Consider the following 20,567-nt stretch of genomic DNA (forward strand, 5'->3'; position numbering starts at 1 on the left):
TTTCATGTCGTGTGAATTACTTTAAAACCATCACCCAACATTAATTATTCCAATACGTCCATACTATACCCTCTACAAGATGCATTGTGCCTTGTCAGTCATCTTTGTTCAGCCCTGCTGTTCGCTCAACGTGAGTTAGGTGATCTTTGATGACTTCATGTAAGGGGAATAGTTCTTGCCATCTTACAATTATGACGTCACATAGCACAACGAGCGCGAGAAACTGGTACGCCGCACTCTCGACTTTGAAGCGAGCGCCCTTTGCCACATGGAAGAGAATCGGACGATGAGTACTGGAAAGATCACCCAGTGCCGTGAGCTCCTGTAGGGCACACAGGTCGGAGCTAACTATCTCTGCTGTGTGCGTAACGTGAAGTGGGAGATGTGAACGTCACGATCTTCAAAACTCATTTTACTTACAAACGGTACATTTACTGATGTGGCTCTGAGCACTATGGGACTCAACATCTTAGGTCACCAGTGCCCTAGAACTTAGAACTACTTAAACCTAACTAACCTAAGGACATCACACACCCTTGCCCAAGGCAGGATTCGAACCTGCGACCGTAGCAGCCCTGCGGTTCCGGACTGCAGCGCCAGAACCGCACGGCCACCGCGGCCGGCTACTGATGTGGGTTCCTTAACAGAACTTTATGTACTGAGTCCTCTCTACAACACCTTGAAGTTTGTAACAAGAATTTGGGAAACATTCAGTTTAATAGCAGGTCAGTTATAAAGAAGAAACCATCAGGGAGGGGTTTTAACTCAAACTGACGTAATCCAGTACGGCGTCTCGTAAGTTCCGTGCGCGGCGTAAAACTTGTTTAGCATGTCAGTGGCCACGCTCCTAGCACGCTGCAGAAAACCTGACACGACTGATTCTGTCTCTTACACTCGGGAAAGCACTGCAACGTGGAGTCTCGCGTTCTGACGTCACAAACCCCGGCCGGCTCCGCGACCGCGCTCGCTTTCGCGCCCCGCCTCCTTTACGCCGGCCCGGGCTACTACTGACCCTGTCGTGGACCCAGGGCAGGGCGACGCTGGAGACGACGCCGACCAGTGGGGCGCCGAAACGGTGCGCGAGCCCGGCCATGCAGTCGCCGGCGAACGCCTCGGCCAGCACGAGGTCGAAGCGCGCGTCCGAGGCGAGCAGGCGGCGCACGCCGGGCGCCGCGTAGCCTTCCCGGCAGAGGGCGCCCGTCTTGGCGCACAGCTGCGACCAGTGCCACATCGCCCGCAGGAAGCTGCCCTCCTTCATCGGCAGCTGCGTAGAAAACGTAACAACACTGCGTCACTGCGGTACATTCGATGAACAGCACACTCCTGAAAGAAGTTAGAGTCACACCAACATACACTCCTGGACATGGAAAAAAGAACACATTGACACCGGTGTGTCAGACCCACCATACTTGCTCCGGACACTGCGAGAGAGCTGTACAAGCAATGATCACACGCACGGCACAGCGGACACACCAGGAACCGCGGTGTTGGCCGTCGAATGGCGCTAGCTGCGCAGCATTTGTGCACCGCCGCCGTCAGTGTCAGCCAGTTTGCCGTGGCATACGGAGCTCCATCGCAGTCTTTAACACTGGTAGCATGCCGTGACAGCGTGGACGTGAACCGTATGTGCAGTTGACGGACTTTGAGCGAGGGCGTATAGTGGGCATGCGGGAGGCCGGGTGGACGTACCGCCGAATTGCTCAACACGTGGGGCGTGAGGTCTCCACAGTACATCGATGTTGTCGCCAGTGGTCGGCGGAAGGTGCACGTGCCCGTCGACCTGGGACCGGACCGCAGCGACGCACGGATGCACGCCAAGACCGTAGGATCCTACGCAGTGCCGTAGGGGACCGCACCGCCACTTCCCAGCAAATTAGGGACACTGTTGCTCCTGGGGTATCGGCGAGGACCATTCGCAACCGTCTCCATGAAGCTGGGCTACGGTCCCGCACACCGTTAGGCCGTCTTCCGCTCACGCCCCAACATCGTGCAGCCCGCCTCCAGTGGTGTCGCGACAGGCGTGAATGGAGGGACGAATGGAGACGTGTCGTCTTCAGCGATGAGAGTCGCTTCTGCCTTGGTGCCAATGATGGTCGTATGCGTGTTTGGCGCCTTGCAGGTGAGCGCCACAATCAGGACTGCATACGACCGAGGCACACAGGGCCAACACCCGGCATCATGGTGTGGGGAGCGATCTCCTACACTGGCCGTACACCACTGGTGATCGTCGAGGGGACACTGAATAGTGCACGGTACATCCAAACCGTCATCGAACCCATCGTTCTACCATTCCTAGACCGGCAAGGGAACTTGCTGTTCCAACAGGACAATGCACGTCCGCATGTATCCCGTGCCACCCAACGTGCTCTAGAAGGTGTAAGTCAACTACCCTGGCCAGCAAGATCTCCGGATCTGTCCCCCATTGAACATGTTTGGGACTGGATGAAGCGTCGTCTCACGCGGTCTGCACGTCCAGCACGAACGCTGGTCCAACTGAGGCGCCAGATGGAAATGGCATGGCAAGCCGTTCCACAGGACTACATCCAGCATCTCTACGATCGTCTCCATGGGAGAATAGCAGCCTGCATTGCTGCGAAAGGTGGATATACACTGTACTAGTGCCGACATTGTGCATGCTCTGTTGCCTGTGTCTATGTGCCTGTGGTTCTGTCAGTGTGATCATGTGATGTATCTGACCCCAGGAATGTGTCAATAAAGTTTCCCCTTCCTGGGACAATGAATTCACGGTGTTCTTATTTCAATTTCCAGGAGTGTATAATTCTTATAATTAAATTCTCCTCGAGAAATTTAAGTCTCATCTTTAACCACGAGATTGGTTGGATCTGAAAAATGAATTAAATTTTGTGGCACAGACAGGACTTGAACACAGGTCTCGCGCCGGCCGTAATGGCCGAGCGGTTCTAGGCGCTACAGTCTGGAGCCGCGTGACAGGTACGGTCGCAGGTTCGAATCCTGCCTCGGGCATGGAAGTGTGTGATGTTTTTAGCTTAGTTAGGTTTAAGTAGTTCTAAGTTCTAGGGGACTGATGACATCAGAAGTTAAGTCCCATAGTGCTCAGAGCCATTTGAACCTTTTTTGAATAGGTCTCGCTTTCGAGGCAAGAGTGCTAACCATTACACCACCGCCGCACTTTAAATAACACTCCTCAACGGACTACGAAGTCCAATGCCCTCTGCAACACAAACTCCAATTTATATCGTCAGCTTATTTTCCCCCGAAATCGTCACTATTGCCATAGCACCCCAACACTGGACGTTATGTCAAACGGCTGGGGTGCTATTTGAGTGCCGCAGCGCCCTAGCAGTTATGAGGATTTATGGGAGAAAATAAGCTGAAGATGTGAATTGGGGTTTGTGTTGCGGAGGGCACTGTACTTCGGTAGTGTGTGGAGGCTTGTTAACCATAGTGCTGTGGTGTAATGATCCCTTCCTAGTAAGAAAGAAGACCTGGATCAAGTAGTGGCCATAGCATAGATTTTACTTATCATTATCGTAGATATAGGTGAGACTTAAATGTCTAGAGGAAAATTTAATTCTAAGATCTGTACGATCACCGGAGGTACAGGATTTCCCCATTATGTCGAACGCTAGGGTGCTATTCCAATGCCGGGGAGCCAGTCAGTAGTGACGATTAAGGGGAAAAATAAACGGAAGATATGAATTGAAGTTTGTGTTGGGGAGGGCGCTGGACTTAGGCAGTCTCTGAAGCTGTGCTGCTACAGTGGTCTACTGGTCAGCATTCCTTCCTTGTAAGCAGGGAGACCAGGGTTCAAATATTAGCCATGGCACCAATTTTAATTCATTTATTCAGTTTCCATCATTATCGAGACATAATTTTTCAACATTGTTCGCTCTTTTCGTAAATCAAAGACCGATTGTGGCTATTCAGTCCGTTCCTAACGCACTGTTTCAGAAGGAAAGTGCTTTGCCCATCGAATTGAGAGACTGAGCAAATGTTTAGATAGTTAAGGTAAATCTCATTTATTGTTCCGTCTCAGTTGCATATTTTTAATTAGATTACATATTTTAGTCAGTTTGTATCATCGTCAGAGCCAAGCAGTTGCGTCAGCCATCCGTCTTTTCTACACGGAACCACTGCAGTTGCAAAACGCAGTGCTCTGATGTTATGTGGTTCTGAGTAGACAAGACTGGTTGCTGACGCAATTACTCCGATCTGAGAATAATACAGAGTGATCGAAACATGCAACCTCACTAAAAATGTACATCTGAGACGGAAAAATTAATGACAATTACCGTAACCAAATTTTCCCATTGTAAAATGCTTCTCATGTAACATAACAGTTACTTTCGGTTATTACATGAAACTGCTTGGAACTATCCGTATCTTTCCATATCTTTCCATATCATGGGCAAGTTATAAATGGCTCTGAAAATATTACATGCACGTAAGATAGGCAATTCAACTTACACAGTCCACACCCAGGTTGGATGAAGTATTGCCTATGTCAAAGTGCATCAAACGTTTTCCAGGCAAGTTTCGTTTTCTCCGTCCTGTACGCACTTTATCCGCTTTCATCGCGTGATACAAGTTTTTTTTTTTTCTTTCAGGAATTATGCCTTGCATCACTACCATGTATTTGCACGTCAGAACCAACTCTTATTCACATTGAAGGTTAGCTTTATGAACTACTACTGCGAGGCCGACTCAGTTTACATTCCAGCAGTGTTTTTAGGAAAGCATTACGAAGTAATTTCAGTGCAAAAATATATACATACATCTACATACATATTCCGCAAGGCACGGTATGGTGCCTGGTGGAGAGTACCCCGTACCACTACTAGTTAAAAATTGCCGTTGTTTGAAAGAAAATACCTTTTTTTGTATGGTGCACATCGAAATTTTTATTTTTAATTATGCAACCAGACGCGTTTCGCCTTTTTAACATGGCATCTTCAGTGGTTATCCTGAAATATTACATTATTTGTCCATTTTGGCACATGGGTTATGGTTTCACATCTAGGTTATAGATTTAAAAACAGTTCCTTAACGTTTTTTTTATAAAATGGAAAGGTTCTTACAGGTAACTTTTTTGCTTTTTCTCATCTGGCAACCAGGTGGACATCTTACAGTTCACTTTCAGTTCACTATTAGTTATTTCCTTTCTTGTTGAACTTGCAAATACAGTGAAGGAAAAACTGCTGTCTCTGTGCCTCCGTACAAGCTCTAATTTCTCTTCTTCTATCTTCGTCATCTTTACGAGAAATGTACGTTAATGGTTGTACAATCGTTCTGCAGTCAGCTTCAAATGGCGGTTCACTGAATTTCCTCGATACTCTTCCTCAAAAAAAAAAAAAAAAAAAAAAAAAAAAAGTCACCTTTCCTCCTTGTGAGTTTCTCTCTCCGTACTATTTGCGTGTTGTTCGAACCTACCAGCAAGAAATATACCAGCCCGTCTCTGAATTCCTTAGATGTCTTCCTTTATGCGAACTGGTTGGTGTCCCAAAAACACGACCAGTGCTCAAGAATGGGTCGCAATAGTGTCCTCCTATATGCGGTTTCCTTTACAGATACACCACAGATTGCTAAAATACTCCCAGTGTGGTGTCACCGCCAGACACCACACTTGCTAGGTGGTAGCTTAAATCGGCCGCGGTCCATTAGTACATGTCGGACCCGCGTGTCGCCACTGTCAGGATCGCAGACCGAGCGCCACCACACGGCAGGTCTCGAGAGACGGGCTAGCACTCGCCCCAGTTGTACGGACGACATTGGTAGCGACTACACGTACGAAGCCGTTCTCTCATTTGCCGAGAGACAGTTAGAATAGCCTTCAGCTAAGTTAATGGCTACGACCTAGCAAGGCGCCATTAACCATTTGTAACGTTGCATGTACCTCAAGATAGAGTCTCACTTGTATCATCCAGAATGCTGTATACCAAAGGACAATATAAAAGTTAAGTGTTCTAATAGCTACGTTCTTTTCTTTATCACATTCATTACGAATCCTGTTCCAGACTTAACGCCAGACGGCGTGAGTTGACGCGTGCCCTTTCGGCTACTTCACTGTGGACTGGCTGCCTTAACAGTCCACTACACCCAGTAAACCGATGCCTTTCCTTCTACAGTCCTTAATGACTGTTCCACTTCATACCGCTTTGCAACGATACGCGTAGATATTTAATCGACACTACTAATGCTGCATTCGAACATTATAGGATTGTCTTTCTTACTCGTGTGTGCTAAACTGCATTTTATTACATTTGTAGCTAGCTGCCATTCAGTATACCAATTACAAATCCTGTATCTTCCCACAGCCACACAACGACGACACCTTCCCGGACATTTCAGTACCATCAGTAAATACCCGCAGATGGCTGTTCACCCTGTCAGGCAAGGTCGTTTATGTATACAGGGTGTTACAAAAAGGTAAGGCCAAACTTTCAGGAAACATTCCTCACACACAAACAAAGAAAAGATGTTATGTGGTCATGCGTCCGGAAACGCTTAATTTCCATGTTACAGCTCATTTTAGTTTCGTCAGTATGTTCTTCCACCTACGCCCAATGGAGCACGTTATCATGATTTCATACGGGATACTCGACCTGTGCTGCTAGAACATGTGCCTTTACAAGTACGACACAACATGTGGTTCGTGCACGATGGAGCTCCTGCACATTTCAGTCGAAGTGTTCGTACGCTTCTCAACAACAGATTCGGTGACCGATGGATTGGTAGAGGCGGACCAATTCCATGGCCTCCACGCTGTCCCTCTTGACTTTCATTTATGAAGGCATTTGAAAGCTCTTGTCTGCGCAACCCCGGTACCAAATGTACAGACTCTTCGTGCTCGTATTGTGGACGGCTGTGATACAATACGCCATTCTCCAGGGCTGCATCAGCGCATCAGGGATTCCATGCGACGGAGGGTGGATGCATGTATCCTCGCTAACGGAGGACATTTTGGACATTTCCCGTAACAAAGTGTTTGAAGTCACGCTGGTACGTTCTGTTGCTGTGTGTTTCCATTCCATGATTAAAGTGATTTGAAGAGAAGTAATAAAATGAGCTCTAACATGGAAAGTAAGCGTTTCCGGACACATGTCCACATAACATATTTTCTTTCTTCGTGTGTGAGGAATGTTTCCTGAAAGTTTGGCCGTACCTTTTTGTAACACCCTGTATAGAGAACATGAGTGGTCCTGTCACACTTCCCTGGGACACTCTCGACGAACAGTCGCCATCGAGGTCAGTATACTGGGCTGCATTACTTACGAAGTCTTCTAGCACTCACATATCTGTGAACTTATTTCATTGGCTCGTACCTCCGTTGTCTGCAGTGGGTCACTGTGTCAAATGCTTTCCGGAAATCTTGGTGTATGAAATCGGCCTGTTGCCCTGCAGCCACAGTCCTCACGGTATCATGTGAGAAAAGGACAAGCTGAGTTTCTCTCAAGCGATGCTTTCTGAAACCGTACTGATTTGTGGACAGAAGATTTATTATGTTCAAACTGATAATATGTTCAACAATTCTGCAGCAGACCGATGTCAAGAATACTGGTCTGTAATTTTGCGAGTCCGTTATTTTACCTTACTTATATAAAGGAGTCCCCTGCGCTTTTCCCCACTCGCTTGGGACTTTGCGCTGAGCGGGAGATTCGTTAAGCTAAGTAAGGAGCCAATGCCGAAGAGGACTATATATAAAATCTAAATGGGATTCCGTACGGACTTGTCGACTTATTTGTTTTCAGTTCTTTCACTTGTTTCTATGCGCCAGCGATACCAGTTACTATATCGTCCATATGGGAGTCTGCGCGATGACTAAACGACGCTATGCTTGCACGAATCTCCTTCGTGAACGATTTCTTAAAAGCGAATTTCAAAACTTCGACTTTACTTTTGTTTTGCCACACCAGACACCTCAACTAGTGACTGATTAGAACAATTCGACCCGCTTAGCGATTTCACTTAGGATGAGATTTTTCACGGGTTCTGGACAAGATCTTTTGCTAATGTATGATAGTGTTAGTTCTTGTATGCTTCGCGCACCGGTCTTTTTACAGAAGCCCGAATCTTTATTAACTTTTTATTGTCGTTATTTGCGCATTCTCTTTGCAACCGAGAGGGCAACAATCTTTGTTTCCTTAGTATTTGCGTAATTTTGTTGCTAAAGGACGGTGGGTCTCTTCCGCCCGTATTCCACTTACTGGGCACTTCCTTCTCCAAAGCACGATTTACTGCACTTTTCAGCAAAGTGGAGGTTCCCTGCTGTTTTGGGGTGCTATTATGTGGGGCCGACGTACGCCGCTGGTGGTCATGGAAGTCGGTTGTACGATACGTGAATACCATCCTCCGACCGCTAGTGCAACCATATCGGCAGTATATTGGCGGGCAGTATATTGGCGAGGCATTCGTCTTCACACACAATTCGCACCCCTATCGTGCACATCTTGTGAATGACTTCCTACAGGATAACGACATCGCTCAACTAGAATGGCCAGCATGTGCTCCAGACGTGAACCGTATCGAATATGTCTGGGATAGATTGAAAATGGCTGTTTATGGACGACGTGACCCACCAACCACTCTGAGGGATCTACGCCAAATCGCCGTTAAGGAGGGGAACAAGCTGGACCAACAGTGAATTGATGAACTTGTAGATAGTATGCCACGGCGAATACAGACATGCATCAATGCAAGAGGACGTGCTACTGGGTATTAGAGGTACCGGAGTGTACAGCAGTCTGGACCACCACCTCTGAAGGTCTCTCTGTATGGTGGTACAACATGTAATGAGTAGTTTTCATGAGGAATAAAAAGGGTAGAAATGACGTTTATGTTGATCTCTATTCCAGTTTTCTGTACAGCTTCCGGAACTCTCGGAACCAAGGTGATGCAAAAATTTTTTGATGTTTGTATATACATTAAAATACCCTACCGTGTTTTATCTGTATGGGGGGGGGTAATCTTTGAAGCTAGTGTAGGGATTTTGACACGGATTTCGCTAACAGATAAATTGATTCACACATTTTTTTAGATGTGTCTGTATGTACTACAAACAAGTCATCCATCTGTAGATATTTAATGCTGGAGAGTACAAAGTAAATTAAAATTTGATAGAAAGATGAGATACATTAAATTTAATATAACATTCAGCGAGTGCAGTAGTATGCATTTTATGACTGACTTACACTTTTGTTTTATTTAGAGGATTCAATACTTCATTCTTATTTACCACAGCTTACAAATCTATGGATATTATAAAACTCGATGTATGTTTGTATGTTCGACATGTCCTGTATCGTATTCAACCAAACTTGGTACACATGCCACATATAGTTTGAAAAGAAGAACTGTCAGGATAAGAACCACGATATATGCGACATATGTGTTTGTAGACGAAACCAAAGGTAAAAAGGTAGAATAAACGTAACTTTAAAACACAGATGTGGTATATTCGAAATTTAAGGGTAAAATGAATATTTTGAGCAGCATCTGTTTTATCAGAACTGTCGTTTTTCCCACTTCCTCTTGGTCTGTATTTTGATCACAACAGTAGAATCGTAACTGTGTTAACACCTCTCTTAATTTGGAGCTAAGGTATTAAATGTGTGGGCTGAAACAGAAGTAGTGAGATAAGTGAACAGTATTATTCCAACACACACAGATGTGGTATATTCGAAAGTTAAGGGTGGGTGAGCTGGATATAAGTCCAGTTACTTTTATTAGTGGCACCTTAATATTTACACACATTAGTGTGATGATGTTTTGTTTTCTTGTTTTTTCTTTTTGCTGTGTTGAACAGTCTTCACTCAAACACATCACAGCCGCACGGGGTAGCCGCGCAGTCTGGGGCGTCTTGTCATGGTCCGTGCGGCTCTCCCCGTCGGAGGTTCTAGTCCTCCCTCGGGCATGGATGTGCACGTTAGCGTAAGTTAGTTTAAGTTAGATTACGTAGTGCGTAAGCTTAGGGATCGATTACCTCAGCAGTTTGGTCCCATAAGACCTTACCACAAATTTCCAATTTTCAAACACGTCACAAACATTATGACCTGATGTTTTCTGGATGATCTTAAATACACCACCAAGTGAACTATGCTTGGCAGTATACACTGACCATTTTGTATCCATACACCCACACCTCAACACATAGGCAGCGCCTATGGGACAGTAAACATTAATGGCATGCTCTTGCCCCACATACTTGGAGGTAGTAACCAAAACGTGCAACCTGTAATAACTACTATGTTTAGCCCCCATATGACTTAAATACTGTCCAGTACACCACCCTCAGTCACCAGTAGATATATCTGCACTCAGACTCGTTACACCCAATGGCACGCTGTTCTCCCAGACGCTGACAGTTTTCGTGACCAGAGTCGCTCCTTCTCAGTCAAGCAGCTCCTGAATTCGCCTTTCACGGGCTGAGTGCATTCTGTTTGCCAACACCACTCGACACACGTAAGAGGTCACTCATCCAAGTGTTAGCACAGTTAACTTCGGTAAACTGACAGGAATCATTGTTACCACTGATATATGCCACATCCATCATACATTATCCCCATTGGTTGGAGCTTTACCTAATTCTCAGAAGTTATCTGCAGTGAAGTTATCACTACTACACAGACATATGTGTATGAGTGAAAAGAAATAAAAATCCCAGCTGCAACTGGGAAGTGAGTTAAATTCAATGGTGACAAGTGAATATTTCTGTTGGACTGGGACTCGAACCTGGATGTCTCCCATTACCATCCATATCATAATATATACGTGCCTTGATGGTGCTGATGTTTGCAGTGTGGATGGAGACCATGTCCTGGCTCATCTGGGAATTGGGTATAGCTGTGAGGATTGAGGATAATGGACAGTGGATGGTACATGGGTAGTGTGTGACAACTTGTGAATTTGGGTTGGGAGGGAAGCCTGTGCAGATAGCCAAAGTGGTTAAGACGAGCACGCACGTTAAGTGGGTAATCAAGGTTTGAGTTCCAATCCAGTAAAAGTTTTTCACTTGTCGCCACTGAATTTAATTCAGTGCTCCATTTCGGCTGAGATTTGTATTTCTATTTAATTAAAATATGTCAGTACGATCAGTGACTTGATAAATACAGACGTTCCAAGTCAGTAGTTTTAGAGTAGTGCGAAAGAAATAGATGCATAAAGGAAGGATAACAAAACCAAAACAAAATCTGTCAATCACTGCCAGATGGAAATTTCATAAAACAAAAGAGGGGTAGAGAATGTCACTTACTATGATATGGAGAATGAAAAAGAAGGAAAATATGCCACGTGAAAATTGTGCGCTAGTTCCCTGACACTGTGTTCAGTAATATTACATAATAATTTAGTTTCCTTCCCTATCTTCCGCGTCTTTACGAAGTAACGAATCCTTTGGATGGCCTTGTAGCTGTGCTTTCTCTCTATTTCTTTATCCTGTTTTCAGGATAGCTAGCAGTTGCTGCAATCCTCACAAGCATAGTTTTCAATAACATTTTGGCTTTCTCATTTGTCACTCCCAACCAAAATTTAATGGCATGGCATAGAATCACACGTATATAATTATGAACTTCCTTAGGATCTAAAAACTAATCTCTGCCCGAACACGCCATGAAAGCCCAACGGTACCGACCGGCCGCCGTGTCATCCCCAGGTACAGGCGTCACTGGATGAAGATATGGAGGGGCATGTGGTCAGCACACCGCTCTCCCGATCGTATGTCAGTTTACGAGTCCGGAGCAGCTACTTCTCAGTCAAGTAGCTCCTCAGTTGGTTCACAAGGACTCAGTGGACCCTGCTTGCCAACAGCGCGCGGCAGATAGGATGGTCACCCATCCTAGTGCTAGCCAAGCCTAACAGTGCTTCACGTCGGTGATCTGACGGGAACTGGTGTTACCACTGCAGCAACGCCGTTGGCCGTAGGATCTAGACTGTCGAAAGATTATGATGCTGTGCTTTGTGGTAAAGAGAGAGCAACGGTAATCCTCGAAGCGTGTAGGTCGGCAGGCGGAAGTCACCGTAGGTGCGGCCACCTGTCTGGACCAGAGTGGTGGACTAGCCCGGGATACATTACTGTGTAGGTAACGCGTTATTATGCGCGAGCTCTGCGAATAAAATCAGTGTGGTCCTGTCCACTGTATGCGTCTGTTAGAGAAAGCGTGTAGACAACTCACGTAAGGCGAGGGGGCGCTGCCCTGCGTGGCGGCGCTGTTGAGGCTGATGTCGGTGTAGTTGGGCGGTGGCGGCTGCTGGGGGAAGTGCGAGATGACGGTGAGGTGGTGTCCGCGGTCGGCGAGCGCGCGCAGCAGCGGCTGCAGCACGCGGAAGTGGCTGGCGGAGCGCAGGGGCACCGCCGCCAGGATGCGGGCGCCGGACACGTGTACGGCCGCGGGACTCAGGAGGGGCGCCAGCGCCAGCGCCAGGGGCAGCCACAGCCACAGCCACAGCCAGGGCAGGCGGGCCCGCGACATCTGCAACACCCACACCTGCCGTCTCTCCCACCTACTGACTAGACAGGTGCTCGCTCCTATACAACAAAACTATTTTTCCTCCCTCATCACGTCCCCCTCATCAAACCATTCCCGTCTATCCTTTTCTAACAGCTTGTTCAGAGTCCTCCTCTTCTTCATCTCACATTCTTTTACAAACTACTCCCCCACAAAAATTTTCCTCATCTTCTTTTCACTTCCAACGACTTAGTGCTACGAAGTGTTTCGAGCGTTTGTTCAAAATCTACTTTCAGTTTTCGTCGTGCTTTTAAAACAACAATAATTTACCTAAAGTCTTCCATATACAACAACTGTCTGTTTAAGGGGGGTAGGACGTCAAAGGGGCTGACTTGGAGCAGGAGAATCACCAGAGGTCATTTTAATTTCCACTGTCTACACTTTTAGAAGTAAATTCATAAAACTGTGTCAGCATGACCAGGAAGGATACAGGATTCACACTTGTAGCAGCGGAAGTCAAAAACATAACAAAATAATTTTTTTAGATGTGAAATTTCATCATTTTTTCACTTACTATTGGCTGCATTTGTTGCTATAGGTATACTTTTCTTCATATGTAAGAGAGACTGTTCGATGAATTTTGCCCAGCATACAAACCATACTCTAGAATCTATTTAATTTATGAAAAAATGAATGTGCTGTTACGTTTTAAACTTTATGTTTAGAAAAAAATCAAATTTTCTAGTTAATTATCTCAATTTTTACCACAGTTTTTAATAGATTTGGAAAATTCTATATTTCATACACCTCTAAGTATGGTTTCTATGCTGTGCAAAATTCATCAAAGAATCTCTCTTACTTGTGAAGAAAAATGTACCTATAACAACAAATGCAGCCAACAGTAAGTGAAAAAATGATGAAATTTCATATCTAAAAAAAAAATTATTTTGTTATGTTTTTCCACTTCCACTGCTATGAGTGTGAATCCTGAATCCTTCCTGGTCATGCTGACAAAGTTTTATGAATTTATTTGTAAAAGTATAGACAGTAGAAAATAAAATGTCCTGTGGTGCCTCTCCTGCTCCAAGTCGGCCCGTTTGACGTCCTACCCCCCTTAAATAATTTTACAAACATATTCTAAAATTTCATTTGAGAAAGCTATGCTTGTATGTTATATAAATGCGGAAGAGTATACCACTGATGAGCCAAGTTCATCCTCCTGGGCGAGGGAATTAACAGTGACGAACGTAAACATAGCACATTTGCCGCAGAAAAATAGCTCGGACTAACACTTAGTCATAAAGTAACAATGGAAGCCCATCTCCTAACTACACACGAACAGCTCACTGGAGTCTACAATTAGTAATCAGTCTAGCATGGCGTTTGACCTTCCACGTTGCTCCACGTTCCACCAGTCAGGAGGCATGGCAGACGGGCCATGTAGCAGCCTCCGGCGACCTCCCGCAGAAAGATGCTTCTGAATTCCACTGTCTCGAGTTTTAGCTCTCCTACAGGGCAGGTGGCTTAGGCCATCTGCCGCCACTGTACTGTTTTTAGGCCGTCATCTCTGCCTTTGTTGTAACCTGTAACACCACCGTTTCTTTAAAATCTTTTAACTTTCTGCCACACAATCCCGTTGCCTATGCAACTGGCGAATGTAATAAGTACATCCATCCAGAAGGGTGCGATTGTAGGCCGCTCCTGCAATAAACGCAGAAATTTTCTGTCAATGTATGGCATTTTATCGCCCCTACCACATCTTCCATTCCAATTACATCCTAGTCGAGATATCCTGTACAATACCATCACATGCCCTCAAGCTTAAACCTACGCACTCATCACGCGTTGCCCCAACGAAACCTTAATGACGTTTCCCTACCGGGATATCAAGTCCGTCCATATCTCTGTTTTTATAGTTTCTCTTCAGTCGTCATTGGTCCCGTTCTTGCTAGATCTTTTCCCAGCCGAAGCGATGTCGGATATTTGGTGTTTTACCGGATTCCTGATATTCATGGTACAGTCGTGAAATGGTCGTTCGGGAAGATCCCCACTTCATCGCTACCTCGGTGTGTCCCATCGCTCGTGTGCCGACCACGTTCAAACTCACTCAAATGTTGATAACCTGCTATTGTAGCAGCAGTAACCGATCTAAGAACTGCGCCAGACGCTTGTTGTCTTATATGGGCGTTGCCGACTGCAGCTCCGTTTTCTGCCTGTTTACTGACCTCTGTATTTGAATTGTCATGCCCATACCAGTTTCTTTGGCGCTCCACTGAATTTCACCTATGCGCTCTTCCAAGCCATTTGCCAGCTACGACTGGAATTGCAATGTCAACAGCTTGCTTCTTTCATCCTCATATTTGATACCTATTCTAAATTTATTCTCGGTTTTCGTTACTACTCGATCACTGCACAGACTGTATAACATCACGATTGGCCACAACCTTGCCTTGCCCGCTCATGAACCATGGTTGCCTTTCATGTTCTTCATCCCTTATAACTGCAGTCTGGCGTCTATACAATCTGTAAATAGTGTTTCGCTCGGAGCTTGTTCGCGATATCACTCTCATAAAAAGAATAAGCCATTTTATTCACCTTCTGATGTTGAATTGTGCGAACAAATTTAGGAGCATATGATGCCCATTTTGTTCGGTTGTCTGGGGACGTTCGTGTACCTCAAGTACAATCTGCGGGGCTTATATACCGTCGTTCAGTTCACAGATGCAGTGAGATATTTGAAATCAGGAATAATTTTCTTCTAGGCTTTGATATACTGTTGGGTAGAAGAAGTTCACAGAAGTTCTAAACTGGTGTAACTCAGTCACCTGGCCGTAGGTTTGTAAATGAACATGGTCTCCCTCCTCATATGTATAAGTTAATGTCCCTTAACACGGATTATAATTTACGACAATGTGTGGCCGCAGTGTTGTTGCCGTCCACATTGCTACAAGGTGAGTGCAATACAAAGTAGTATTTCGGTGCTGCCCCACAATATTACTGATGGAGGAAGCTGTTGCAGGTAGCTGCTGAGGTATGGCAGAGGTGTTGCCGACGTTGTCCATCAAGGGCCGTACCTAACTCTGTTCTTGTCTGTACACGCTTCCCTCTCACTCTCCGCGTTTCTGCTCTTCATCACAGCGTCAGCGCTGCAATACCAAGTCACGTAATGCGAGTGGGGTGACAACACTATTTTGCTTCAGTTCGAGAGATGGTGCGTGGGCGTAGAAGCAGTGCGTTGGTTTGTACTTTACAAGAATGGACAAATGGGAAAACTAGAGAACTATGACTTTCGTAAACGACGTATGTAGATCTAGGTCAGAGCTATGGAAGACAGGGATAGTATACACACATCAAAAAAAGGTATGGCATCACCTAGGTTCCGATAGTTCTGGAACCTGTTCAGAAAACTGGAATAGAGATCAACATAAACATCATTTCCGCCCTTTTTATTGCTCATGAAAACCACGCATTGCATGTTGTACCACCATACAGCGAGACCTTCAGAGGTGGTGGTCCACATTGCTGTACACACCGGTACCTCTAATACCCAGTAGCACGTCCTCTTGCATTGATGCATGCCTCTATTCCTCGTGGCGTACTATCCACAAGTTCATCAAGGCACTGTTGGTCCAGATTGCCCCATGCCTCAACGGCGATTCGGCCTAGATCCTTCAGAGTGGTTGGTTGGTCGCGTCGTCCATAAACAGCCCTTTGCAATCTACCCCAGGCATGTTCGATAGGGTTCATTCTGGAGAACAAGCTGGCAACTCTAGTTGAGCGATGTCGTTATACTGTCCTTCACTAGATGTGCACGATGGGGGCGCGAATTGTCGTCCATCAAGACGAATGCCTCTCCAATATACTGCCGATATGGTTGCACTATCGGTCGGAGAACGGCATTCACGTATCGTACAGCTGTTACGGCGCCTTCCATGACCAACTGCTGCGTACGTCGGCCCCACATAATGGCACCCAGATACAGCAGGGAACCTCCACCTTGCTGCACTCGCTGGACATTGTGTCTAAGGCGTTAAGCCTGACCGGGTTGCCTCCAAAAATGTCTCCGATGATTGTCTGGTTGAAGGCAAATGCGACACTCATCGGTGAAGAGAACGTGATGCCAGCCATATCAACTATGTTTCCTCATGTATCTAGTTGGCGATACAAAGTTCACTTTATTCACGTGTAACGTTCTTCGTGGTGTAATTTTCACACACATTAGTGTATAGGACTGATAGCGATGTCACAGTGTTTCCTGTGTGACGTTCAATGATGTGGGAGTTCGTTTCCAGAGATGGCTACAAAGGTAAACCGCCCTCTAATTCGCTAATAAATAACTATCGTGTTCAAATATTCTTTCAGATGCTGAATACTGCACTTTATATTTCGTATACTGAGTCGCATAGATGATTATAAGGGAAATGAGATTAAATTCGTAATTTGTAAAGCATTTTGCAAGCTAACTAATATTCCACCAATCTCCACCATTGTCAATCCCACAAAATAAATATTCTAATTTGGTATTTTTACCGTAAGATAATTACGTTATTTATTTGTTTATTTCATCACAAAACATAGCGAAATTCAGAGCAGCGGAGGTGGGAGAAAGTGTCGCAGGTCTGGAAACATCCTACCTAATGACTGCATGTGTACTTGCTATCTCAAAATTGAGGTCACTTCGACGCGAAGTGATTGTTCTTTATTATCGCACATGCCGGCCTGCAGTGAGATATGTAACCGTAAATAGTGAAAAGGCTAAGTACGTTAACAACCTGAAAGGAGGACTTTGCATGCGGATGCGATACGGTCAGCGAGAGGATAACTTTGATAAAGCAAGTCATGTGTAACGAGAGTTTCTCAGATAAAGGCTCAACAAAATTTTGTGCTGTCAATTGGAGTTTAAGGGGTAGAGAAGAACAAATTTTTTTAATTTTTTTTGCCTTAAAATGTGCCTTAGAGAGTATATTTTAAGACCATTCGTATAAAGTGTGCCATAAATGCTAAAATACGTTAAAACCGCGATTTAAAGCGTAGAGGTCTGGTGCACCAGTAAGCTCGAATGCAACCGATGTATTACTATAATACACCGAAGCGACAGAAAATCTGTTACAGGCATGCGTATTCAAATACAGAGATATGCAAACAGGCAGAATACGGCGCTGCGGCCGGTTCAAAATTTTTCAAATGGCTCTGAGCACTATGGGACTTAACATCTGAGGTCATCAGTCCCCTAGAGTTAGAAGTACTTAAACCTAACTAATCTAAGGACATCACACACATCCATGCCCGAGGCAGGATTCGAACCTGCGACCGTAGCGGGCGCGCGGTTCCAGACTGAAGCGCCTAGAACCGCTCGGCCACAGCGGCCGGCGCTGCGGCTGGTAACGCCTGTATAAGTCAAAGAGTCGGGCTCAGTTGTTAGACTGGTTACTGCTGATACTATGGTAGGTTATCAAGATTTAAGTGAGTTTGAACGTAGTGTTATAGTCGGCGCACGAGCCAAGGGACACAGCATCTCCGTGGTAGTGATGAAGTGGGGATTTTCCGTACGACCGTTTCACGAGTGTACCGTGAAAAATCAGGAATTCGGTAAAACATCAAATCTCCGACGTCGCTGCGGTCGGAAAAAGGTCCTACAAGAACGGGGACAATGACGACTGAAGAGAATCGTTCAACGTGACAGAAGTGCAACCCTTCCGCAACGTGCTGCAGATTTCGGTACTGGGCCATCAACAAGTGTCATCGTGCAAACAATTCAACGAAACATAATCGATATGGGATTTCGTAGCCCACTCGTGTACCCTTGATGAATGCGCGACACAAAGCTTTACCCCTCGCCTACGCCCTTCAGCACCGACATTGGACTGTTGATGACTGGAAATATGTTGCCTGGTCGGACGAGTATCGAGCGGATGGACGTGTACGAGTATGGAGACAACCTCATGACTCCATGGACCCTGCACGTCAGCAGGGGACTGGTGGTGGTGGTTAGTGTTTAACGTCCCGTCGACAACGAGGTCATTAGAGACGGAGCTCATGCTCGGGTTAGGGAAGGATTGGGAAGGAAATCAGCCGTGCCCTTTCAAAGGAACCATCCCGGCATTTGCCTGAAGCGATTTAGGGAAATCACGGAAAACCTAAATCAGGATGGCCGGAGACGGGATTGAACCGTCGTCCTCCCGAATGCGAGTCCAGTGTGCTAACCACTGCGCCACCTCGCTCGGTAGCAGCAGGGGACTGTTCAAACTAGAGAAGGCTCTGTAATGGTGTGGGGCGTGTGCAGTTGGAGTGGTATGGGACCACTGATACGTCTAGATATGACTCCAACAGGTGACACGTGCGTAAGTATCCAGTCTGCTCACCTGCATCCACTGTGCATTCCGACGGACTTAAAGAATGCCAGTAGGACAATGAGAACCCCCCACACGCCCAGAATTGCTACAGAGTGGCTCCAGGAACACTGTTCTGAGCTTAAACACTTCCGCTGGCCACCAGACTCCCCAGACATAAACATTACTGAGCATATCTGGGATGCCTTGCAACGTGCTGTTCAGAATGGATCTTCACCCTGTCGTACTTTTACTCATTTATGGACAGCCCTGCAAGATTCATCCAGCCAATTTCCTCCAGCACTACTTCAGACATTAGTCGAGTCCATGCCTTGTCGTGTTGCGACACTTTTGCGTGTTCGCGAGGGTCCTCTATGTTATTAGGTAGATGTACCGGTTTTTTTGGCTCTTCAGTGTACAAGCCAATGCAGTAACTCGGCTTGTAAATTAAGGTTTCATCTTTCCATTGTTCCCGCAGCCTGCGAGAATATACACTGCTAAAACAACATGAGTGTAGCCCACCACGCAGCTGAATTCCGTTGACGACGTCGGGAGCACGTGATGTAGTGAGAAAAGTACTTAAGCGGAGCAGAGGAGAGTGGCGAATCATTCTGGCGACATTACGAATCGGAAATGAGGGCGTCCACAGACGACCGTGACTAACGGTGTGTAGTTACGGTCCTGTGCCTGGCAACGACACTTTCGACGAATTTGGCCGGTTGTTCGCGCTCTACTGTTGTGAGCATCTGTGGAAAGTGTCTGAAGAACAGTGAGACCCCGAGTAGGCAAAAAGATTTGTGTTCGTCCACGTCTCATGACAGAACGCGCTGTAAAGCAGGAGGTGCGATTATGACGACATCGCTCAGAGCTGGTGTAGGTACAGATGTTTCTGAGCACACTGTCTGGCGTACATTGCCGAACATGGGGCTCCGTATTAGGCGACACTGCAGAGGCATAATCGAGAACTGACCGTCTGGTCAGATGAATCACGTTTCTAATAACAGCAGGTCGACGATCGAGTCTCGATACGGCACAAGTGAACGGCTGCCCGATATGTGCACCGCGCCGCGGACACAGGTCGCTGTGAGACATTCAGCTGGGTTTTCATGTAACCTGTGGTAGTAACTGAGGACACTGTGACAGCTGTGGACTATATATTATTGCGGACCACGTGCGTCCGGCCCTGCTTGAAGTCTTCCCCTACCACAAAGTGGTCGTGCCACAAGGTAAATACCGGTGTCAAAAGCTCAGAATCGTGCTAAAAGGTATTGAGGAGCATGGCAATGAACTCACACCAACGTCTTGGCCACCGAATTCGTCTGATGGGAAGCCGACGGAACACATAAGGCGTGCTGTAGGATCCCAGTTCCGCACCCGCAAATCACCGACCCGTAATCTCCGGGAACGTCTGGTTCCACGTACCTCCTCAAACTTGCCTAGTACTCGTCGAATCCACACCACGTGGGATAGGTGCTGTATTGCGTTCCAAAGGCCGATCAATACGCTATTAATCACGCAGTCATAGTTTTTTGGCTGACAGTTATATTTCAAACTGATTTCGGTATTGCTCAGGAAAACTGAGATCTAGGCCATGCGTTGTTAGATAACATAAGTCTGCTATTTGCGCTGCTATCTACACGCTGCAGCGCAATTACCACTAGTAAAAAGACATTAATCGCACACCTGAGCAATTCAGTCCGACTTGAAATGGATTGTGCAACAGTGCGGAAGCCTCTGTAGTCTATAGCAGTCACATAACAGGTGCAACAATGACTGGAAGTGAAAGAGACTGGAAGCAGTACTTACCGTGCTGAGG

The 20,567-nt window shown here is 46.1% G+C and overlaps 1 protein-coding gene across 1 annotated transcript in view; it reads right to left on the bottom strand.

Annotated features, from left to right (window-relative positions):
- LOC126263566 (UDP-glucosyltransferase 2-like) overlaps nt 1-12,446 on the bottom strand; it is a 65,033-nt gene extending 52,587 nt beyond the window's left edge. The window contains exons 1-2 of the mRNA XM_049960658.1: nt 12,150-12,446; nt 1,013-1,264 (exon numbers count right to left, since the gene is read on the bottom strand). Coding sequence (XP_049816615.1) covers nt 1,013-1,264; nt 12,150-12,446 — 549 coding nt within the window. The remainder of the gene's footprint in view (nt 1-1,012; nt 1,265-12,149) is intronic.
- Nucleotides 12,447-20,567: the final 8,121 nt, after the last annotated feature.

This window comes from Schistocerca nitens, chromosome 6, assembly GCF_023898315.1.
Source record: "Schistocerca nitens isolate TAMUIC-IGC-003100 chromosome 6, iqSchNite1.1, whole genome shotgun sequence".
Taxonomy (NCBI): domain Eukaryota; kingdom Metazoa; phylum Arthropoda; class Insecta; order Orthoptera; family Acrididae; genus Schistocerca; species Schistocerca nitens.